The sequence below is a fragment of the Strix uralensis genome, chromosome 31 (genome assembly GCF_047716275.1).
Source record: "Strix uralensis isolate ZFMK-TIS-50842 chromosome 31, bStrUra1, whole genome shotgun sequence".
Taxonomy (NCBI): Eukaryota; Metazoa; Chordata; class Aves; order Strigiformes; family Strigidae; genus Strix; species Strix uralensis.
The window spans coordinates 2,571,881-2,596,765 of NC_134002.1; the positions used below are offsets into that span (position 1 = coordinate 2,571,881).

Genomic DNA, 24,885 nt, shown 5'->3' on the forward strand with positions numbered 1-24,885 from the left:
CTAGAAGGCTGCTGTAAGGTCTCCCCGGAGCCTTCTCTTCTCCAAGCTGAACACGCCCAACTCTCTCCTCCTGTCTTCATGAGGGAGGTTCAATGACAAGTAAAGGACAACAAGGGCACAACAACTTCCAGCTTCCCCATGGGGCTGCGAGGAGACAACGAGACTCCAGTGCCATGAGGACATGTCTTCTCATGGGCAACTGCCATAGCCAAGGTGTGGTGGTGCAGATCCCCCGGGCCACCTCAGGACCAGCCAACATTGTGTTCTTGTCTTGGTTCCAAGTGCAGTGGGCTGGGACGATCTGGCACGTTTTTATCTTGGCTACAAGTGCAGCCAGTTGGGACAATCTGGTACTTTCATGTCCTGGTTATAACTACAGTGCAGTAGGACGATTGGGCACTTCCTAACTGTACCTGAAACTCCTGCTGCCTGGATCGTAGCGTGCTCTGAGAGGTACCAGAATTACCTGACAAGAATTGTGGCCGATATGAAAAAGATACTGACCAAAGTCAATCATCTCGTGATCCTATAAATAGCGACCCTAAGTGTGACCCTTTGAGCTCTACGGGATAGTAACAGGCTGTGCCCCAGTATCACCCTCTGAGATGGGATGCCTCTTAGGGCAGATTTTGTGAGGATTTCATAGAACAAATTTCATGAAGATTTCCAAGATCGTCTGCTGATAGAAACTGATGAAGAGAAAGGGTTCAAAAATTCTCTGCTGAAAAATGATTAAATGAAGTTTCAGTGATTACTTGGTACCAATAATTTACTATCACACATTAAACTCTATACCCCTCTGTGCGTGTATGTTTGAGTGTGTGTCTATTTGATTCAGGACACTTTATGATGTTGATTATAATGAATTTTATTAAATCAGCCTTATAATCAGCCAGTGATTAAGTATTGCCAAAAATCATTCAACCTAATCTTGTGGTTTACCTTCATAGTGTTAATGCATCTTAACTTTCTGCTACCTCAAAATTTTGTGGGATATATAATCACTCATTACCCAACAAATTAGTGTAAAAAGTAAACAAGATATTTTCCTTAATCTTTATATTAATTCCATTAGACATAAACTCTTGACCAGGTCTGGGACTAAGATTGGATCTAGCTGCACCTAGACTCCTCTCTGAGAAGGCTTTTGAAAGTAAGAGGGCCCCATCTGAACCTCGTGATGCAATGGGAGGGTCCCCCTACACTCCTGCATCTTCGGTCTCTGTGTAAATCATTCTAACTCGATTCTACCTCAATTTTCCTTTCTGTGTTTCTTCCATGTAGTAAGCAATAGAGTGAAACTTGCCATCAAATTTCATTAAGTCACACTCTTACAAATTCACATTAAAATCACTTTTTGCTAATACCTTTCCTCATGATACTTTAAGTGATCTAAAACACTCATCGGTGACACGAGGGGACAAAGACCTGGGTTCTGTTGGTGCCTTTCAGCCTTGCCAGCGCCCTTTGCCATCCCCACCACAGGCTGTTCTACCCTGTCCCACTCCTGCCCCTCTCTCCCTGCAGGCTGGAGCACCCATCTCCCTTCCCCGCCTTGCTCCCACCCCACCATTTCCCGACCTTCACTGATGTTTCCCACTACCAAGGAAAGCTCTACCACCTCAGAAACTGCCCTTCCAGCAGGGAACCCAACCCAAAGGCTTCCTGTGGCCTTTCACCTGACCAGAGAGCAGGAACCCCACCAGGATCTTCTAAACCACATGACCGCTGCTGGCCTTTCAGCTTCTCGGATGGACGTGACCAAGCCATGTGCCTGCTGCTGTCCCACATGTACTCAGGTGGAATGGACATGACAGCCCATGTCCAAGCCCTTCTCCTGGGTAAGGCCTATGGGTACTTTGGCAGAGGCACTTTCCAAGCCTTGTACTTGCTGCTGGGCTTTCACCTCCAGAGACAGAACTGACCTCACGGTCCCCTTCACAGCCACACGCTTCCTACTGAATTGTGAGATTCTGAGACACAACTGACCTCATAAGACCATACGTATCCATCACCCTCCTCATGGCCCAGGACCTGACCAGATCAAACTCTGCTTGTTTATTAACATCTATGAAATGTATTTCTTACTAACGGTCTGAGTGGAGAAACATTCTTCACAGGAACTGCTGTAGTTATGTTTGCACATTTTATAGCTCCTCTTCTGCCTCTTTTTTTATTTCCTTCTTCCTCAGCCTCTTCTGTCATCAGAAACCTCGTCAAGGGAAAGATTCATGGAATCACAGAGTAACTCAGGTTTGAAGAGAGCCCTGAACAACCTCTTGTCCGACTTCCAAGTGGAAGGCAGGGTGAACCAGGTGAGGTTGTTCCAGGCCTCTGTCCAGCTTTGCATCACCCACAAAGGAGCTGAAAGTGCGCTCTGTCACATCATACAGGGGGATGGTAAAGATGTTCAATGTGTTGGCCCAGGTGACGCTCACTGAGGGATGTCACTAGTGACCGGCTGCACTCAGGACTTTGTACCACTGATGACATTTGGGCTTGATCACCCAGACAACATTCCATCCACCCTAACATCCACTTCTTCAGCCCAGGTAGCCCCAACCTGGCTATAAGGACACCACGGGACACCATGTCAAAGGCCTTGCAAAATTCCATGTGCACAACATGCCCTTCTGTCCCCTGCCTGTTTTGGTTCAGAAATCCCTTTTTTGTCCTTCAACTACCTGGAGATGGGTGCAGGAGGACGTGTTCCACCACCTTCCCAGGGATGGAGAGAAGATGATCAGCTTATAACTCTCCCCCTATAATTCTCACATTCTCGTTCCTGCACTTGAAGATGGGTTTGACGTCTGCCTTTTCCATGGACCCCAGAACCTCTCTGATTCCTCTGATACTTTTGAGGGCTCAGTCCAGAATCACAGGCGAGGCTGACGTAGCGAACAGGAGCACTTGCAATGAGCTTGTCCAAGGCAGCTGAGATGAGTCTCACTGGGAGAGTGGGGGTTGTTCCTGGAGTCACACACAGAGACGTGTCAGGGCTCTGTCAGGTGTCCACATCTCAGCTGGCCTCATGCACTCATCTTACACACAGGAGCATTCAGAGACACATGTCCTTCTCTTGCACATGCAGAGGCAGTGCATTGCAGGAGTCATAGTGTCTCTCTGGCCTCCTGCTGCCACTACCAGAGGCTGAGTGACCCCTCATCCCTGTGGTGATCAACCTGCTCTGCACTCATGTGAGATGCCCCATGGCATGAGGAATGGACTCAGGGCCCTTGGTTCAAGGAAACACCTCCCAGTGCTGCATTAAGGTGGTTTCCCAGGTGATGTTAGTCTCAATGAGTAGTGACCTCATGACACTGTTTGTCCCACACACCTTCAAGGCACCCCCAGGAATGGCTGATGGCATTTGTGCTCTCATACTTCACACACATGACGTGCATGCTTACATCTCCTCCTCACAATGCAAACATGGACTTCTGAGCTACTTATTTATGTACCTCCATGGAGGGAAAAAGTTTCTCCCCAGTGTGGGGTGAGAGGCCAGTGCTGCAAAGGGTGTTTGGGAGGGGCTAGAGAGTGATGATTTCCCTGGGTCAGTGTCATGGTTTAACCCCAGCCAGCATCTGAGCCCCACACAGCCACTCACTCACTCCCCTGGGTCCAATGGGGGAAAGAATCACAAGGGTAGAAGTGAGAAAACTCATGGGTTGAGATAAAGACAGTTTAATAGGTAAAGAAAAAGCCACACATGTAAGCAAAGGAAAACATGGAATTCATTCACTTCTTTCCATTTGCAGGCAGGACCTCAGCCATCTTCAGAACATCTGGGCTCCACAATATGTAACGGTGACTTGGGAAGGAAAATGCCATAACTCTAAACGTTCCCATGTTCATCCTTCTTCCCCTAGCTTTATATTATTGAGTGCGATGTCAAAAGGTATAGTATATCCCTTTGGTCAGTCGGGGTCAGCTGTCCCAGCTGTGTTCCCCTCCCAGCTCCTTGTGCATCCCCACCCTGCTCACTGGTGGGGTGGGGTGAGGAGCAGAAAATGCCTTGACTATGTGTAAGCCCTGCTCAGCAATAACAAAAACAGCCCTGTGTTATCAACACTGTTTATAGCACAAATCCAAACCACAGCCCATACCAGCTACTAGGAAGAAAATTAACTGTATCCCAGCCAAACCAGCACAGGCAGCTTCCCCAGTGTGTCCAGTGAACATGGGCACAGACTAGATCCCAGTCCTTCAAGTCTCTCCCAGGAGGCCTGGCTGTGCGAGGACACTGCTGCGTGCCCCCACCCTGCAAATCACACTGTTCAGCTGTTCACTGGTGTTTTCATCTGCGGGCCACTTCCTTGGGCATGTTCTTGAGATCAGGTTTGGAAGAAGACCTCAGCCTTCAGGCAGTACCCTGAGCCGATCCTCTTTCATGATGGAACTGCTCTTATGGAGGCCAGCTCTGTCACAGAAGTGCCCATTGCCTGTCCCTGCCTGCAGTCACAGAACTGCCACGCAGCAGGAGTGTGACCAAGCTGCCAGAGCACTCAGGCCTTACACCAAACTGAAGGGATGAGAAAGAGAGTGTGGAAGTGAAAAGAGAACATCTCTGGAAGACAAAGTGCTCATGGCAGGGCTCCCATGTTGGGACTTTCTTCCCATCCACATCTGCACACAGGAATTGTCCCTGCAGGTCCATAAAATCTCAGAGGAAAGATCTCAGAAGAAAAAAAAGTCACTGCAGGCCCTTTATTATGTTAAAACACACATCATGACTCCTCATTATACCCAGCCAATTAGTCAGAAAAGCAGACAATGAATTAGAAAGGGGATGACAACAGCATTAGAAGTAAAATATCACCACCAACAACAGAAAGAACAGACAAAAGGCTGGTCCTGTACAGAGTTATATTATAATTTTTACAAAGAAGATGAGCAATTTATTGCTTCAGAATAACATTTAGTTATCAGTTTCTTCAGGGCATCCTTGATCTCCTGGTTCCTCATGCTGTAGATGAGGGGGTTCACTGCTGGAGGAACCACCGAGTACAGAAATGACACCACCAGGTCCAGGAATGGGGAGGAGATGGAGGGGGGTTTCAGGTAGGCAAACATGGCAGTGCTGATAAACAGTGAGACTACAGCCAGGTGAGGGAGGCATGTGGAAAAGGCTTTGTGCCGGCCCTGTTCAGAGGGGATCCTCAGCACCACCCTGAAGATCTGCACATAGGACACCACAATGAAAACAAAACATCCAAATGCTAAACAGGCAGTGACCACAAGAAGCCCAACTTCCCTGAGGTAGGAGTGTGAGCAGGAGAGCTTGAGGATCTGGGGGATTTCACAGAAGAACTGGTCCAGGATGTTGCCTTGGCAGAGTGGTAGTGAAAATGTGTTGGCCGTGTGCAGCACAGCCCAGAGAAACCCAGTGCCCCAGGCAGCTGCTGCCATGTGGACACAAGCTCTGCTGCCCAGGAGGGTCCCGTAGTGCAGGGGTTTGCAGATGGCAACGTAGCGGTCGTAGGACATGATGGTGAGAAGGAAATACTCTGCTGTAGCAAAGAAATAGAAGAAGAAGAGCTGTTCCACACATCCCAAGTAGGAGATGTCCCTGTTGTCCCAGAGGGAATTGGCCATGGCTTTGGGGAGAGTGGTGGAGATGGAGCCCAGGTCGAGGAGGGAGAGGTTGAGGAGGAAGAAGTACATGGGGGTGTGCAGGTGGTGGTCACAGGCGATGGTGGTGATGATGAGGCCGTTGCCCAGGAGGGCAGCCAGGTAGATGCCCAGGAAGAGCCAGAAGTGCAAGAGCTGCAGCTCCCGTGTGTCTGCGAATGCCAGGAGGAGGAACTCAGTGATGGAGCTGCCGTTGGACATTTGTTTCTACTGGACATCAGGACCTGTACATGTTGGAACAATCAGTGAGAAGTTAGGGCAGATTTCTCTGAACAAAAGATACTCCACTTCTTGCAGAAACTTTCCAAACTGATTCACCTCTTCCACAAAACCTTTGGCAGTTCCACCTCATGAGCTCTGGTTCCAGCTGGCTGAGGGTACCCAGGGGAGCAGGGGTCTCTGCTGTGGGCTCTGGAGGAGTCAGTGCTATGCTACAACAGCAGGCAAATAGGAACGTGGGGTCATCTCAGATCAAATCCCCTTCTGATAACAAAGACTTATTCATATTTATCCCCCCTATTCACCCAACTGCAGAGCAGAGCTGTAGGGATTTCTTATGTTTAGTCTGTTCTAGTGGCCCCATCCCACCTGAGGAGTGTTCTTAAGGCAGAGATCCTTGGCATTTCTGCTGCACTCCATGGTGGAATCTTGTGAGTCCTTAAAGAAGAAGGGCCTGTCTATTTGTGCACAGTGAGGGCAGCCGCTGTGTCCATCAGTCCTATCCACAGCTGCCTTGTGCCTGCACCTATCTGAGCTGGAGGACAATCGCCCTCAGGTGTTCCCTGCAAAAGAAACTGGACCCTGCTGAGAGCAGAGGATCTCAGCTCTCCCCTCCCAGCCAGGGACACAGAGGTGTCTTTACAGCTGCCCGCATGCATCCCAGCAGCATTTCCATGTCCTTAGCACTGAGATGTCTTCTCCAGGGGGTTGCTAGAGAAAGAATGCCTTGGGGCAGCTGCGCCCTTCTGGAGGGCAGCCTGCAGCCAAGGAGGACCGCCAAGGGAAGGAGTCGAAGAACCAAAATTTGTGATGTCATGAAGGGGGATCAGGTCATTGCCCACCCCACCCACTATGGTGGCTGGAGCCCCAGAGTAAAGCAGGGGACTGAGATGCTTTTCCTCAGATCCATCGGCATGACAGAACCCGCAGCACCAGTGTCTGAGCTGTGCTTGAGGCCTCCCCCTCCACACCAGTGAGTGCAGCAGTAAGAAGAAGGGCAGCAGGGAGAAGAGGGGAACACGCCAAAGTGCTCATGCCAAGGAAGGCAGAACAGGGAGACAATGCTGGGCACTCGGGCATTTCTCCTCCTCTGTTGTCAGGCTGCTGGAAGGGCAACTCATCACCATGTCCCTGTGACATTAATGGCGGGGGGCTCTCCTGGGTGGGAGAGGAGACCAGGGAGTTGCTCAGTGAAGGTGTCTGCACTGCAGGGGATGGCAAAGAGTCACCATCCTCCCACAGCATTACTGGTAGGAACTCCCTCACAATCCTGCCCATGTTTCTGCTGCCTGGAGCTGTCACACTCGGGAGCTGTTTGTCTGTCCCTAAGTCTCCTCCCTGTCAGTGCTCACAGCCCCCATCCCACCCGCTGTGTGCTCAGCTCTGCCCTGCAGACACCTCCTGGCAGCAGGGCCCTGCCCAGGGGCATCTCTGTGTGTGCACAGTCTTAGGAGCAGTATAAACAACTGCTAAGGAGACCTGGGGACTCAGTGCCTTCTCCAGAATGGAGAAATAAATTCCCATCTCCTTGTGTCTACTCAGGCAATGAACAGGGGAAAACACAAAGCACAGACTCTTTCCCTTTCAGTTAAATGCTGGCTTGATGTACTTCTTCAAAAAGGCTCTCACTATATGTCCTAGGGGTGATCTGGAGCTGTGAGCAGCCCTGACCCACGCAGCACCCTCTCCACAGCAGAAGGACCCTGCCCTGCCGGGGGTCTCTCCTTCCCCACACAGCTTCTCCCCACAGCGCTGTGGGCAGCTCCCCGGGCAGGCTGAGTGCTGAGCCTGGCAGGTGGCAGAGTCCCTGCCCCAGCACACAGCCCCTGGGCTGCAGGGACCCTGCTCTCAAGGACAGCCCTGGGCACCCCTGGCTGCACCCGCACCTGCACACCCCTGCAGCCGTCCCCGGGAGAAGGCAGCCGCCATGGCCTGTCCCTCTGACAGTGCAGCAGGGAAGCCCTGCTCTGGAGCACTGCCTCCTCCTCCAGACACCAGGGACATTCCTGGCGGCTGTGCCGGCTTCACCACATCCCTCCACCACCTGCAGCTGCATTGCCCTGCACCCAGAGACTTACTGTGTCAAGGGCTGCGAAGATTTCTCCTCCAGTGAGCTCTCAGCATCGTGCCACTGCCGTCTGCCTTTCCCCTCTCTGTGCCCGGCTCCTCTGCCCTCGGTGCCTGCAGGCAGTGCCCTCAGCCCTGCTGCGCTTTGCAGAGGAGCTGCTCCTGGGCAGAGCTGTCTCTCTCAGCGCTGACCACTTGCCCTCAGCTCCCTCCGTCCCAGGAGCACGGCCCAGCTCCGCAGCAGAGGACCAGCCCAAGGCATTTTAATGACCCCTCAGGTGGGTTTGGTGCTGAGTCCATGAACCTCAGACAGCAATAGGAAGTTGAAGATCCCTCTGAAGACATCCAAGCCAGATGCAAGCCAAAAGATCCTTGGAGTGTTAATGGGTCCCACTGAGGACCATTACTGACCAAGCCTCCCCAGGGGCTGGTTACAGCAGAAAACTCCAGGCAGAGATGACAGGTAAACAAAGGTCATGTCAGGGTGGAAGAGATTCTCAATAAATCTGGATGTTTTTCATTAAGCCTAATGCGGAGGTCTGATACCCAGCCCTTGGATCTCCCTTTCCAGGGCAACATGTCCCTCACACATTGCTCAGGGCTCTTCCTGGGGCAGTGTGATGTGGGGATGGGCAATGCCAAGGGCAGGACTATGGTCCAACACCTCCCAGGCTCTCGGGTGGGGAAGGGGAGGCCATGAGACCCAGTGCTGGAAGGGGAAGGTGCTTCCTCATTAACATCAGTGGCAGAGACAACAGCCAGAGCCAAGGGCAGAAAGAGCTCATCTCTGCTGGGGGATTTTCAGACTTTCCTCATCCCTCTATCGTCTCCACCACAGGCTGTCCCACCGTGTCCCACACCTGCACCTCTTTCTCTGCAGGCTGGAGACATCCACCCGGCTACCACACCTTGCTCTCACCTGCGCATCTTCCTTCCTTTACTGAGATCTCTCCACCCTCCCTGGCTGATCCTTGAAACACAAAGCCTGGGACTGCTCCAGTCTCCCTCTGGGTGACTTGTTACACCACAGCACTGCCCTTCGAGTGACATTTCTCTGTGTCCAGTCTGGGACTCCCCAGCTGCACTTTAAACCATTATTTCCTTGTAATCCTGTGTCTTACTAAAAAGAAAAGCTCCATCATCTCTGAAATCCCCCCTCAGTGACTCCTATAGTTCCTGGAGCCTCCACACCACTGGGCCAAAGAACTCCAGGTCCCTCAGCCACCCCACACAGCTCATGGGCACCAGGTCCCAAACTCCACCGTGTCAGACCTTCACTCAACACTCTCCAGGTCCCCTCTACTTCTCCAAAATGGGGAGCCACAACCTGGGACTCACCCATGTGTGTGGGGACACAGCAGTGCTGAGTGGAGGGGGATGGTAACTCAGGGTATCTGGGTAGCCCACGCTTCTCCGAATGCAGCCCTGTAGGCAGCTGCCCTTGTTCATTGTGTCCATCCTCTCCTGGCTCATAGGGCATCCCTCGTAGTGGCCAGGCCCTTCTCCTCAGAGTTGCTGCTCAGCTGGTCAGGTCCAAGCCTGTCCTGATGTACGAGGCTGTTCGCCCCCTGCTCCCAATGATGTAGGATTAGCCGCTTTTCCTTGTAAAACGTCAAGTTTGAGAAATCCCAGGTTTTGTCAAGGTTCCGATGGACTGTAGAAAAGTTTGTTCAGCTTTTAATATTTGTGTGCAGCTGGCTTATCTTGACTGGGGTGTCTCTCACAAGAGAAGAGCATGAGGAGTTGCAGGGCAATACAAATCCCCTCTTGTGCAGAAACTGCGGGGTTCTGGGGGTCTGGTACTGATAAGGCCATGGGGCTGGACCCTGAGGGGAAGATTCCCTTTATGGGAGAGAGCCCTTCACCTTTTCCAGCTTCACCCAGCGCTCGCCACACTGCAGAGGAAGATGAAGGTCGCAGTGCTCACCATGGCCCTGCTCTTCCCCATCTTGCTGTGCACCCTAGAAGATGCTCAAGTGAGTCCCCAGTGCCACGGGGAGGTGCTCAAAGCTGGGGATGGGTCTTGGCTGCATGACATTAGCTCTCCTGCAGAACGAAATCATAGTGGGGAGCATGAAACCCCTTGCCTTGGCCTCTCCCTTTCCCAAGCCAGGGGCTCCTGCAGGCTCCCCTGCACCTCCAGCCCCCAGCAATGCAGCTTTCTCCCCTCCACAATTCCATCTCTTCCCCCCCTTCCCCCACAATTAATGTTCTTGTGCCCAGAGCCTCAGTTCCTGTTGGAATGGTTGGACCCGTCTCTTCCCTGGGAGTGCCCCCAGAGATTTCTTGTCCTGATGCCACCACATCCATCCATTTTGTGCAACCCCATCCCCTTGTTTTGGTCCCTTCAGACATCTCATCCCTGGGATCTCTTTCATGTCCTATCTAGGGTTCCCAAATCCCCTCCCTTTGATCCCTCCCAAAGCCTTTCTTTCTGTCTTCCCCCTCAGTCTTTTGCTTTTCATCCTGTCCACTGCAGCAGTGTCCCCAGATCCCTTTCCTTGAACCCCCACTCCCAAACACTCTCCCAATCTTGTCATTTTTGTCCTCTGTGGTCCTCTTCCTTCTGACCCCACCAACCACTGTGCTTGAAGTCTCCATGTCCCCTCCATTTGAATTCCTTTAATCCTCACTTGCATTCGACACAGTCCTGTCCCTGCAATACCCCCAGCCCACTACCCTGGTGTCCACTAATTCACCCCAGTGCCCTGTCTTAGTGTTTCCCCCCACCTCAACCCCATCCTCTCTGAAGGACATGAATTCCTCACTCTCTCCTTGTCTCCATCCTCACCCCTTGTCCTTGCATGGACAGGTATGCCAGGTGACACTTGGAGGAACAGGGCCAGGCAGAGCAGAAGGGATTTTTCCGCTCAGACGAGGGGAAGCCATGGGCCTGCGGGGACTGGGGACACCTGTGTCTCACCACCAGCCCCACCAAGATCCACTCCAGACCACCCTTTTGCTGGTCTTCCCTAGGCATTCTTCGAAGCAAGTGCAGGTTATGGCGTGGTGGTAAGTAGTGGGGTGGACTTGGAGGGCATCCAGTCTGGGGAACTGGAAGGCACTTTGGTCCTCCCATCCCTTGCTGGTACTGGGGACATCGCAGTGACCAGTGAGGTCTCATGGTCTTTCTAACAGGGTGTATTTAAGAAGGTAGGTACCATGAGAGCTGATGGCCTCAGACCCTCCCATCCCATGGCCAGGACACTCCAGGGCATCCAGTGTGCCCCAGTAAAACCCTGGGCTTTACCACCTAACCCTCCAAAGCCCTTATTCCCATACTCTGATCCCATCACCCGTGCTTTTGATCCTGGTGCAGCAAGCTGTGCAGATCCCACCTGTTGAAGTGTTATTTCATTTTGCTCCTGTGAGCTCTTTCAGTGTTTTCCTACAAGGAAAACTATTGTAGTCATCACTTCTACTGCCCCAAAAAGAGGATGTCCACACGGGCATTTGTTGCTGCAGTTTTGTATGAAGGTCAGGACATGCAGATGGCCCGATCACCAGTGGAAGGGTTAGGGTTTGATTGTCTCTTACAATCAAATTTAACTTATGACCAAGGGATACACTCAGCCCAACAGGACCTGAAGCCCAGGCTGTACATGGAGCACAGCCCAGGCCTGGGTCTACTCAGGTTTACTGTTATGAGGATCACTGACTCCTCAATGCACAGTGATCTTCTGGTCAGGACCAATGAACCTCCTGATGAAGGACAGCAGGAGGATGAAGTCTCCTTTAGACAGCTGGAGAACGGACACAAATTTAGGCCCTGGTAACCAGTGGGGACTGTGAAGACCATGGACCTCTGCTAGGTGGCCTTGGTTGAAGGGAAGGTGGAAAATAATCCCCGACCCAACATGGGGGAATGTTCTCCTGGACTTGTTTTTCACAAGAAGACAGGGCAGGACTGGTGGAAGATGTGGAGGGCAGCTGTGGCTACAGTGCAAGTGAAGGTGGCAGGGTTGAAAACCCTGAGGGAAGTCAACAAGAGAAATTGTAACAGTGCTGAGAGGAAGGATCACCTCCACCAACCTGCTGGCAGTGCTCTTCCTAATGCAGCCCAGAAAGCCACTGGCCACCTCTGCTGCAAAGTTGCAAAGCCTGGAGAAGAGACGGCTTTGGGGAGACCTAATAACAGCCTTCCCATATCTTCTTGGGTGTCCTCATGGAAATGCAGCCAGGCTCTTCACTATTGTGCATGGTGAGAGGATGAGGGCCAATGGGCATCAGCTGAAACAAGGGAGGAAAAACTTTCTGCTCATCAAGACGGTCAAGCACTGGAGCAGATTTCCCAGAGAGCTTGTGTCATCTCCAGCCTTGGAGCTTTTCAAGCTGAAAATGAATGGAGCCCTGAGCAACCTGCCATGACCCAGAGGTGACGCTACCTTGAGCAGGAAGTTGGACTAGAGATCTCCTCAGGTCCCTTCCAGCATGAAGGATTCTGCATTTTGATCCACCATGGATCTTTCCTTCATGGTGGGAGGGAAATCACTCAGGTTCCTGGTGGCCACAGACGTCAATGAGAAAGTTTGGTCAGATGATCTGTGAATTTTTTGATGCAGGCATGCTTGGCAGGTACCTCCAAACAGTCCTGATCTTTTCCATTGCTTCACCTTTGTCTTCTCTTTTTCCTACTCACAATTTCTTCCCCTTGACCATCCTTGCACCCTCCAATGCAAATAGCCCATCTCTATTTACCTTTTCCTCTTTGGTCCTAGTTTGGCTTCCTTTGCAATTTCATTTGGTGTTTCTGAACTTGTCACCATGGGAATGTGTACCTTGGTGAACAGCATCATTGAAGAGGTGCCTCCTGTTATTATCTGTTATGTCCTGCAATTCCTTATGCTCCTATTGTGTCAAAGTCACCCCATGTCAGGGTGAGCCATCTGCAGGCACACATCACCAGCTGGCCCAATGGAGCTTCATTCCTGGGGAACCCTGAAAATCTCTGGGGTTCAGTCAGTAGAAACCTCATGAAGCTTTACAAGGCCAAGTGGCCAGTCCTGCATTTGGGGACAGAATAACCCCATAGATGGGGGCATGCGGGGACCTGACTGGCAGAGGAGTGACCCCGAGGAGAAGGGCCTGGGCATCACTAGGGATGCCATACAAGGCAGAGGTGCATGTCACCGTGAGTAAGGCCAGCTGCCTGTGGGGCTGCGTTAGGGGGCATGTGGCCAACTCAGACAACGGAGTGATCATCAGCACTGTGGTGGCCACATCATGACTAGTGTGTCTGGGTGTGGGGCTCCCTGTTCTGAAGGAATGAGGAGGAACTGGAGAGGCACCAGAGCAGATCTGCCAGGATGGGTTTTGGGGACTTTGTGGAGAGGCTGAGAAACCTGGGCTTCTTTAGCCTTGTGAGGTGCAGCTTCAGGGCAATGTACAAATAGCCTGCAACTGCTTGAAGGGGGGTTTCAGAGATGATGGAGCATTTCTTGATAGTCGGAAGAGAAGGAAATCTCAACAAAGTGCATCTGGGAAGGTTCAGACTGCATTTGAAGAAGAAGCTATCTCACTCAAATGATAGCATTGTGGTGCAAGAGATCACCCCGATGGAGTCAGGATCAGCCCATGGCTTTGTCTTCCAAGGAACAGGCGGTGAGGGTGGAGAGACATCAGTGAAGGTGTGGAAATGCTGAGGTAGGAGCTAGGTGGGAAAGCAAGATGGGTGTCTGCAGCCTGGAGGGAAAGAGGTGCAGGCATGGGAGAGTGTGGGACAGCCTGCAGTCGAGATGGCCAAGGGCTCTGGCAAGGCTAAAAGTCCCAACAGGACCAAGTTCTTTCTCCCCTTGGCTATGGCAGTTGCGTCTGCCACTGAGGCCTGACAGGAAAAACTTTATTTTGAGGCTCTGGACTTCATTTACTCTTCACCATTGCTTGGAGAAGCCGGGAGGTGTTGTGCAGTTTTCCTACACTTGGCATTGCTCACCCTCACACCCCACTGCCCCCAGGAAGAGCCCTGAGCCACACATGAGGGGCAGCATCTCCTTCCCAGGGCCTGAGGGTCAGGGCTTGGCCTTTCTGCTTCATAAAACAAACCAAGGGGTTTCTCAGCATTACAGCCACCTGCAGGGTGCCTTTGCCTACCTGCAATCACAGCCTCCAATTATCTGCTCTAACGAGTCCCTGGAGAGGCTTTGTCAGTAGTGGCCCTCAGTGGGGCCAATCAGTGCTTCAAGGTACTTTGAGCTTTGCTGCTGACTTTGACTTCTTGAGTACTTTGCTCAGTCTCCTCTCAGTATCTGAGGTTCATGGACTCAGGGCCAAATACACCATGGGGCTCATAAAATAAAGAAAACCTTAATGAGCTATTTCTCTTCCTTTAGTTTTCTTCAAGGCTTCAGGACTTGTACAGCTCATTGGAGTCATTTCACAGTGTAGTTAAGCAGGAAGATTTCAAATAGGATCTAGTAAAAATTATTTTTTATTTTAACAGTTATTTTTATTGAGTTTTCAGATTAGAGAAGAGGTGATAGAAGCCTTCTGCAATTGATATTGATCCAGAGGGTCTCCTCAGGAGCTCTGCACAGGTAGCAGAAGCAGCCCCTTGAGGTCTGGCACTGTCTGGACAACCTTGCTCCTCACCTCCCCAGCCTCACCATTTCTGTCATTGGCCAGCTGGGATTTACATCCCTTTTCCTTACATCCGACTTCTCCACTGCAGTCTGCAGCGGGAGGTTACAGCTCCATTGCACCATCTCCCACCTGTTTTCCTTAGAGAACTGGTTACACACAGGCACAGAAGAATTTTTCCTTTTTGCAAGCAAAAAACAGTGAAGCATGATCAAGTTTCATAAACAATAAAACACACTGCTCAACCATATACTAAGTACATGATATCTCTAATGAGGTCATCTTTCAACAAGGGATAATCTTGGGGGATAATATTTTAGCTACATAGATACAAAAAGGTAGATATAAACATAATGAAAGATTTGGCTAAAGAGAATTAGACTATTGAGAGACAGGCAAGGTTTGAGTCCCTGAAGCTCAAAGCAGCAGCACAGGTGAGAGGTGTCTGAATGAACAAAGAGTAATGGAAGGAGAAAACTGCAGTTCTGGGCCCCACAATTTCAGAAGGATGTGAAGGTCCTTGAATGAATCCAGAGGGGGGCAAGAAAACCGCTGAAAGGTCTGGAAGGAATGTCCTGTGAGGAGCAGCTGAGGACTTGGTGTTTGTCTAGTTTGGAGAAAAGGATGTTTAGGGGTGACCTCATGGCTCTGTGCACCTTCCTGAGGAGGGGATGTGGAGATGGAGGTGCTGAGCTCTTGTCATGGTATCCAGTGACAGCACGTGTGGGAATGGTTCAAAGCTGCATCAGGGGAGGTACAAACTTGGCATTAGGAAACATTTCTTTACCAAGAGGGCAGTGGAGCACTGGAACAGGCTTCCTAGAGAGGTGGTCGACACCCCAAGCCTGTCAGTGTTTAAGAGGCATTTGGACAATGCCCTTAATAACAGGATTTATCATCAGACCTGAAGTGGTCAGGTATTTGGAGTAGATGGTCATTGTAGGTCCCTTCCAACTATTCTATTCTATTCTATTCTATTCTATTCTATTCTATTCTATTCTATTCTATTCTATTCTATTCTATTCTATTCTATTCTATTCTATTCTATTCTATTCTATTCTATTCTATTCTATCCTATATTCCTGTACAAGTTGGATCCCTCCAGCAGCTGGGCTCAGACACTCACTCTCCTCAGCAGCTGCCCCTGGATACCAGCCTCCCCAGTTGCAGGCACCTGGACATACAAGCCCTCGAGGCTGCAGCCCCATTCCAGATGCTGGTACAGACCACCCCAGTCACACACAGACTCTTAAGTTCACTCACTCCAGTCTCTCAGTTGCTGGCACTAATGACATATGGGCTGTCTGACCCCCTGCTCCTGCTCCAGTTGCTGCACTCACACCCCCATGCTCACATGTTCACACAGAAGAGAGATTCCCTCACACAGGAAAGAGTTAGAAATTAAGTTTAATGAGAAGACAGGACAGGCTGCCCTTGGTGGGGTTCTCCCCTAAACATCCCATAACAAGTGCTGTGCAATCCAAAAATGCTCTTCCCCTGCATCCCATCATGTGTCCCACACCCCTAGGCAACAATCCCCTCAGTCCAAATGCTGACCCAGAGCTGCTCTCAGTGGCTCATCCTGACGGGTTTCACCCCTAGATAAGGGGGCTGGTGGCTCTCCCAGGGCAGCCCTGGAAGGAGCTGGGACAAGACGTTCATTCCTCAGGAGCCTGTAAATTGGGATCCCACCTGCCCCTGTGCCTCGGGGCTCTTCTCGGTTTGTGGAGATGGGCTCCTGATGAGCTGGTGGCTCTGCTGTGATGGGCCTGGGAGCAGCTGGGGCAGGGTGTTAACTGAGTTACTCCTTCTGCCATTGTTGGTGCCGCCTTTGTGTGTGCAGATGAGCTTCTTCTCACTTCACCTGACACAGTCCAACAAGAACAGAAATCTCCTGAGGCATCTGTATTTGGAGGTGACACACCTGTGCACTGGTGTTATTTAACAGACGAGAGCAGATCACTGGAATTGCTGTCCAGAAATGCACCGTGATTAGGGGAAAAGCTGTAGTGTCGCACGGGCAATGGCTTCGTTCAGGGCCAGGATCACCGTCTTGTTTCTAAGTCTGTAGATGAGCGGATTTAAGAATGGGTACAGGACAGTGTTCAGCAAAGCTACAGATCTGTTTGTCTCCAAGGAAACATCTTCTGAAGGTCACATGTAGAGAGCAATGCAGCTCCCATCTGCAATGGCCAAGGTGGTGAGATGGGAAGAACACGTAGGAAAAGCTTTTTTCCTCGCAGAGGCTGCTGGAAGGTGTAGAACACAGAAAAGGATGCGCATGTAAAATGCCAGAGTTAAACATAAGGCAGCCAGTCGGCCAACTGATATTAAACCAGAGTCTATTTTCCACAGCAGGCTGCTGTCAGAGCAGGACAACTTGAATAAGGGGCAGTTGTCACAAAGGAAATGGTGGATCTTGTTGGAGCCACAGCAAGTCAGCTGGTAGAGGAGGACCAGACGGTAACTCGAGAGTGTGATGCCCATGACCCAGCAGCAGCAGCCAGGTGGATGCAGAGCTGAGGCTTCATGATGGCGACATAATGCGAAGGCTGGCAGAGAGCAACGTAGCGGTCAAAGGACATGACAGCAAGGAGAACCAGCTCTGTACAGCCCAGGGCAAAATAGAAATAGGATTGGGCAAAGCACCTCCTTTGCTGTTGTTGGATCTGTTCCGTGATGTTTCCAGGAATAGAGGGGAGGCTGACAGGCTGCTAGTTCCCAGGGTCCTCCTTTCTACCCTTTTAAAAAATGGGTGCAATAGTTCCCTTTTTCCAGGCATCAGAGTTTTCCCTGACTGCCAATACTTTTCAAATATCCTGGAGAGTGGCTTCGTAACTAGATCAGCCAATTCCGTCAGGACTCTGGGATGGAGCTCGTCATGTCCCACAAACTTATGTATGTTCAGTTCCCCAGGTGGTCCTGAACCTGACCTTCTCTTACAGTGGGAGGGACTTTGCTCCCCCAGTCCCTGCCTTGTGGTCCATCCACTCGAGAGGTGTGCGAAGAGAGGTTGCAGTGAAGACTAAGAAAATAATATTGTTGAGTACCTCAGACTTCTCCTTCTCCACTGTTACTCGTTTGCCAGTTTTGCTCATCAGGAGGATGCAGTTTCTTTGATCTTCCTTTTCAGGCTGATGTACCTGTAGAATCCCTTTTTCTTATTCTTTGCATCCTTTGCCAAGTTCAGCTCCAGCTGCACCTTGGCCTTCCTGACCCCATCCCTACACAACTGGGCAGCATCTCTCTACTCATACCAGGGTACCTGTCCCTGCTGCCACTGCCTGTGCATTTCCTTCTTGCCCTTTACTTTGACCAGCAGGTCTCCACTCACCATGCCAGTCTCTTGGCTTCCTTCCTGATTTCTTACACCTGGGGATCGACAGAGGTTATTCTTCCCTCCAATGCAGGACTGGCCACTCTCTCCTTCTAAAACTTAACCTTTCTCTTGTCTGAGTCCCAGAGTTTCTCAAAGGCCTCCTGGACTGAAGCTCCATTTTTCTGGCTGTCAATATTTGTGTGCAGGTGGCTCACCCTGATTGCGGTGAGGCATCAACACAAGATCACAGGATAAGAAACTGCAGGACACCACATCTAATAAAAGGAGTTGCTGGGTTTGTACTGACCAAGGCAGGAATCAACATGACAACTGTGAGAGACGAGAAACCAGGCCTGTGAGAAACTAAGAAAAACAGTCTGAGAAAGCAAAAGTTGAGGCTGATCAAAGAAATGCCTCAAACACTCGCAAGACAAAACTATGAGTCACAGGGTGCATTCTGTGGAGGTCGAAGCTGATAAGGCTGCCCGAATAACACAAGATGGGACTGGAGGAGGGAGCCCTGTGAAGACAGGACGGCTCTGCTCTGGTGCACCTGGCCAAAACTTCAAGGGCCATCTGTCCGGTGAATGACCTTTGCTTCATTATCCACGAAATGCATATTAAAGTTAACACCCCTCAATATGCTAACGAGGGCTAACATGATCATGCTAATTACATCATCCCATGAAACACCTCACCCCTCCCCGTACATGGGATACGTAGGTATGGGGGTCGACCTAGGGGATGGACCCAAGGAAAGTGGGTATAAATCAAGAAGGGAAGAGGGGGGGGGCCCCGGAGGAGAGAGAGTGCAGTGAAGCGAAGAAGACGGATGCCAGTGAAAAAGACGGATGTCTCCTGTGCCTCTCGGAACCCTCGTCGGCAGGATCAGCGCAGAAACCCAGACCGGTGATCTGTATTTCCCCATTCCCTCTATCTCCCTCTTTTCCCTTTCCTATTAAGAAATGCAAGGCATATTATATTGCTTGCCACAACTTGCTATATACTTAGCCAACTATCGTGTGTTCAATTAGTACATTGTGAGTAGTTAATAAATGTTTAGACTTGGAGACTTGTTGTCCGCTCCATTGGGGATTTGCGAATCTGAGTCACTTGTCCCCCTCGTCTGAGCGGGACGTGACATTAAAATTGGCATAGTCGGCAGGATCCCCTTCGGTGTCGGAAAGTCTTATGAGATACTGGTTCTCTATCCGACCAACTCGGACAGGGAGAACTGGGAATTGGCCCCTCAGCTCTACGCTGGGAAAGGGTCGGAGGGATACCGATTCTCTATCCGATAAGAACAGGGAGAATCGGGAAGTGACCTCTCAGCTCTAAGCCAGGAGAGGTTCGAGCAGTGGCAAGCCATGACTGGCCAGGAAATGTCGGTGCTTGACTGCTCCCCTATTTTTGAGAAACTGAAGGAGTATAAGGCTTGTCCTCCTCCTTTAGTAGAGGTTTGGGCCCACGATAATTGGCATAATCCAGAAGCAGTGGCAAGCTATATTAATGTACTTGCGGGACTGCAAGGGTCGCGACCAGGCAAAGGAAAAGCTGTAGTGTGCGCTGTATTAGGGGCAGCACTGACTGCAGCCCAAAAAGATAAACATGTTAAGAAACAATTAGAAGGGGAAATGATCAAATCCTTACAAGATCTGGTAAAAGCTCTCCAGGATCAATTGGTTGAGGAACGTAAAGTTACTGAACAAAAAGCTAAACTCTGGCAAGAGCAAACTGAAGTTCTGAAAAGCCAATTAGCTGATGAGCGTAACACCTCTCAGCGATTTCACATGGCTCTGTTAGATGCCTTGGACCGAGAAAAAATCTCACGGTCCGAAAAAGAGAGGAATGAACAAGAAACCTGCAACCGGACAGATTTCGGCTCTGTTCCGGATAGTGAACAGGGAGTTACGAGTCTGGCAAAAGCAGCAGCCAGACCCTTGTATCCAACAAAGGATTTAGAGATAAGCCGAGAAATTTTTTACCCCGAAAATGAGGGGGCAAATTTAAGACCATTAATTAAAACGGAGACCACCGAGGGTCAGGGTGGAAGAGCTCCGCAGGTCACCATTCGAACTACACCATATCCAGCGACTGAGCTTGCGAAAATTCAGGAGAAATATACCAGACGAGCTCAGGAAACTGAGACTGAATACGTGTGGAGGGTATCTTTGACTGGTGGCGACCGAATTTTGTTATCAGAAGATGAGGCCCAGGGATACTGGGGGCCAGGGGTTTTCTTAGTTACTGATGACCAGAGAGCGCCGTGGTCGTTAACTCAACGAGCTGCTTATTGGGCTGGGGGTCTGGACCCCTTGGAAAGGGGGGATCCAGTATGTATTGAGACCCCAACCGTAAATCATTTGACTGAAAGTCTGCAGAAGGCTGCTTGTCTCCAATTAATGCATGACAGGCGTTTGGTTCCGCAGCAGCCTTCCCCAATGCTATTAATTGCTAACCCTGATCAAATGACTCCCCTGATTCGGGGTTTGCCGGACTCTTTGAAATCACATGCAGTACAATTACAAGATCGTTTGCGGAATGCATTAGCCCCGCGAGGGGGGAGACGGGCGGGGGGAGAAGCCATGACCTGGGGAGAGATAGCTCAGGACTTAATAAATTATGGCCGGAGAATGGGCCTTACCAGGGGAACGGGTAAACCTAAGCCCTCGGTACGCAGAGTGGAACAGCAGGAAAATCCGCCTCCTTCCCCTCCACAAGTTGTAAGAACAAAGAGAAACCTCTTGTGGACTGAGGGAATTAGACAGGGGATTCCCCGAGAGTTAATGGATGGTATGCGTACTACAGTTTTAGAAAAGCTCATTCGAGCCTGGAAAGACAAAAGAAAGCTGCCCCCCCCAACCGAGCGGACCTTTCGAGAAAAGGGAGGGACAGAGCTGGAAACTAACGAGATGGTGGTAATTGCTTCTCAAACACCAACTGCCCCTGAAGAAGACTTGATTGATTTAGGGTCGGGAAACTGGATGCGCCATCCCCAGTAAGTGAGCCGGGGGATGGCGGGTGGGTCCACTTAAGGAGGCTCATAGAGAATACTAAAGGAGACTTGTTGATTACCTTTCCGCTCGGTCCCTTTAAAACTCCAGTTACATTTCTAGTAGATACGGGTGCTCAGATTTCAGCACTCCAAACTGAGGTTGCCAAGCGGAATGGCATAATTGCTGACAAAAAGCAGATCTGGGTTACAGATGTTTTCGGGGACTCTAAGCCACAGCTGACTGCTCGGGTGAAATGCTGGTTACCTGGGAATGAAACTGCAACAGAGGCTATGATGATCCTGGGAAATTTCCCCACAAATATCCTGGGACTTGACCTATTGAAGGGACAAGCTTGGGTGGATTCAAAAGGAAGGGAATGGAAATTTGGGTCCCCAACTGCCTCTATAAGACTTCTACAGCAAGCGCCTGCGCTTCCTCCTTCTAAAACTGTTAATGTGAAACCTTACGCCTTACCGTTAGGTGCAAGGGAGGGGATCACTCCGGTAATAGCAGAGCTGCGGGAGCAAGGGATAATCGTTCCAACTCACTCACCCTATAATTCCCCAGTGTGGCCAGTCCGTAAACCTAACGGAAAGTGGCGTCTGACAATTGACTATCGGCGATTAAATGCCAATACAGGTCCTCTAACAGCTGCAGTATCTAACATAGCTGAACTGATTGCAACCATACAGGAACAAGCCCACCAGATCTTAGCAACTATTGATGTGAAAGATATGTTCTTTATGGTCCCCATACAGGAGGCAGACAGAGATCGCTTTGCCTTTACATGGGAAGGCGTGCAATTTACTTTTACACGTCTCCCCCAGGGATACTGCCATTCGCCGACCATCGCTCATTATGCACTAGCACAGGAGCTTGCTCAAATCCCTCCAAGGGAAGGGGTCAGGATATATCAATATATTGACGATGTTCTGATTGGTGGCTCTGATGCTGCTGCAGTGGGACAGACCCAGACAGAGATAATCACCCACCTAGAAAATTTAGGGCTCCAAATTCCAGCTGAAAAGGTACAACTCCCATCCTCTGAGGTAAAGTTTCTGGGTATTTGGTGGCGGGGAGGAACAGTGTGTATTCCCCCAGAAACTTTAACTACCCTGGAAGAAGTAAAGAGCCCTGAAAATAAGAAGGAGCTGCAACATGCCTTAGGCTTGCTGGTATTTTGGAGGAAACATATTCCCGATTTTTCCATCATAGCTCGTCCTTTATATGATTTGACACGCAAAAGGGCTACTTGGGACTGGACTCCTGTCCATGAAGAAGCCTTAAAGCTGTTAATCTTTGAGGCTGGAGTATATCAGACTTTAGGGCCGATACATCCAACAGATCCATTCCAAATTGAGTGGGGTTTTGCAATTCATGGACTATCCATACATATGTGGCAACGTGGGCCGGAGGGTACCACTCGCCCTATAGGGTTTCATTCGCGCAGTTTCAAAGATGCAGAAAAGCGTTACTCGATCTGGGAGAAGGGTCTTTTTGTGGTTACCCTAGCTTTGCAGGAAGCTGAAAAAATCATAAGGCAGCAACTAATCATTCTACGAGGACCCTTTAAGGTCCTGAAACCAGTACTGGCCGGAACCCCCCCTCCTGTGGGGGTTGCGCAGCGAGACACAGTGAGGAAGTGGTATGCACAATTAGATCATTACTGCCACACATATCAGATAGAGGAGGGGGCACCCAAAGTGCTCAAAATACAAGATCCACCTTCTGACCACCCTGAACCTCCTCCCTCATACATAAAACCTGCTCCCCCATTTGAAACCCATCTAAAGAATGTATGGTTCACCGATGCATCTTCTAGAAGAGAGGGAAAGGTATGGAAATACCGAGCAGTAGCACTGCATGTTGACTCGGGGGACCGAATCATAACAGAGGGTGAGGGAAGTGCTCAGGTGGGAGAGTTAACAGCGGTATGGAGCGTGATTGTTAAAGAAGCTGAGACTACAGAACCAGTATTTATTTACACAGACTCCTATGCCGTATTCAAGGGATGTACCGAATGGCTTACATTTTGGGAACAAAACCACTGGGAAGTAAATCGGGTACCAGTGTGGCAGCGTGAAAAGTGGGAGGAAATCTTAAACATTGCAAAACGGAAGTCCTTTTTAGTAGGATGGGTTGCTGCACACCAGTCAGGAAATCACCCTGCCCACCTGCTAAACAACCAGGTGGATTCAATGACTCGTTTGATGAGAACTGCTACAGAAGGTGAGGAGGAGAAATGGGAACACTTACTGGAATGGCTGCATGTAAAGCGGGGTCATTCAGGAAGCAAAGATTTGTTTAAAGAAGCGATAAGCAGGGGATGGTCCGTAACCAGGGAATTGTGCAATACCATTATTTCAGCGTGTAGTCTATGTCGTACTCGGCTGGGAGAGCACAACCCTCTTAAGGACCAACCCCTACACCTAAGGGACAACAAGGGACTATGGGACACCTGGCAGGTGGATTATATTGGCCCTTTCCGGCTCTCTGAGGGAAAACGTTATGTATTGGTGGGGGTGGAAATAGTATCAGGCCTAACTCAAGCAGAAGCTGTATCTCGAGCAACTGCAGAAAATACGGTGAAGGGGTTAAAACGTTGGTTTAGCTACTTGCCTAAGCCCAAATCGATCCAATCAGACAACGGTAGTCACTTTACTGCCGGGGTGGTTCAGGAGTGGGCTCAAGATGAAGGAATTCAGTGGATTTTCCATACTCCATACTATCCCCAAGCAAATGGAATTGTGGAACGCACCAATGGACTGTTAAAGCAGGCCCTAAAACCCCTCGAACCAGGATGGCCACAACGGGTGTCAGACGCAGTAATGAAGATAAACAGCCGGTGGGGAATTAATGGATGCCCACGACTTACCGCGTTCTGTCCTAAGCCTCTGTCCATACTCGCCAGGAAAAAAGAGACTAAAGACCCTGCAAACCCGCTCCATTATCCTGGACAACCTGTTCTAGTAGACTTGCCCACTGTGGGGCAAGTACCCCTAACCCTAAAAACTCCCATCAATATTTGTTCATGGGTGGCTACTGATGCCCATGGGAAAGAATACCGCATCAATACCAGGTGGATTGTCCCTTCTTTCTAACCATCATTGTTTTGTCATGTATATATGTGTTTTACAGAGCATTGATCCTGGACAACAGGAGACCTATGTTACTTTTAGCACTTTCAATGGTTGTAGGCATTATTGGCTAGTTATTATTTGTAATCTGCTTACATTATTATATAATTTGTGGAATCATACCTGCTGAGTGTGGAATAAATCATTGCCAATCAATTACAATCAACGATCCAGGAAATTTTACAGGTACATTTAATGAGTTCACTTATTAGAAGGTTAACCTGGAGTTGTGCCTTAAGTTACCTTATTGGGAATCACCTCCAAAATAAAGGAAGCCTGTGAGCCACCTGTGACTGCAAACTGGTGCTTGCAAATACCAAACAGATCACAGTGCTAGCTCATATAACTGTATGTGGTCCTTACAACACCACATCCATCAACAGCAAGATGCAGTCATCAAAGACTAGTTGAAGGGGTCTGATCCCACAAATTAAGCATTAATGAATTGTACCTGAATATTAAATTGTATTCCCATTTAAATCCTTATAGACCTGATAATGTCATTGTGTAACCTCAAATAGTTTTAGAAAATTTAACTTAGCAATTATATGTACTAACAAGATATGCCTTTAAGGAATTAAAGGTGCAGACCCAACAAGCATCTAAGATGACGTTGCAGAATCTGGCTAGCATTGCTGAAGGAACATGGACTGTGCAGTGTGCTGAATCTGACTGAGGGAGAATGCTGCATCACCATCCACAATGCCACCACCTCTACAGAGGAGACCGTGCCATGATGAAGATGATCAACAACGGGAAGTGAGAACCTTTTTATTGACTGATGGACTAGTTTGATGGATGGAACCCTGGGTCATGGGTCACATCACTGGGATCCTCAGGACTCACGGGGTGGGGAAGATGGCTTGTAAATATTAGTATTGTGATATTATGCAAATTTTTGCTTTTAATGGTATGCCTTGCAGCAATTAGCTATATG

General features: G+C 49.8%; 2 protein-coding genes across 2 annotated transcripts in view; one reads left to right on the forward strand and one right to left on the reverse strand.

The window, feature by feature from the left end:
• Positions 1–4,881: 4,881 nt before the first annotated feature.
• On the reverse strand, positions 4,882–5,898 carry LOC141936072 (olfactory receptor 14A16-like). Its single transcript, XM_074852799.1, has one exon. It carries the CDS (start codon positions 5,833–5,835, stop codon positions 4,882–4,884), a length of 954 nt encoding a protein of 317 aa, XP_074708900.1. The 5' UTR covers positions 5,836–5,898.
• LOC141936073 (olfactory receptor 14J1-like) overlaps positions 5,865–24,885 on the forward strand; it is a 29,256-nt gene continuing 10,235 nt past the window's right edge. Inside the window, exons 1-4 of the mRNA XM_074852800.1 lie at positions 5,865–5,879; positions 5,976–6,011; positions 10,897–10,932; positions 11,059–11,073. Coding sequence (XP_074708901.1) covers positions 5,865–5,879; positions 5,976–6,011; positions 10,897–10,932; positions 11,059–11,073 — 102 coding nt within the window. The remainder of the gene's footprint in view (positions 5,880–5,975; positions 6,012–10,896; positions 10,933–11,058; positions 11,074–24,885) is intronic.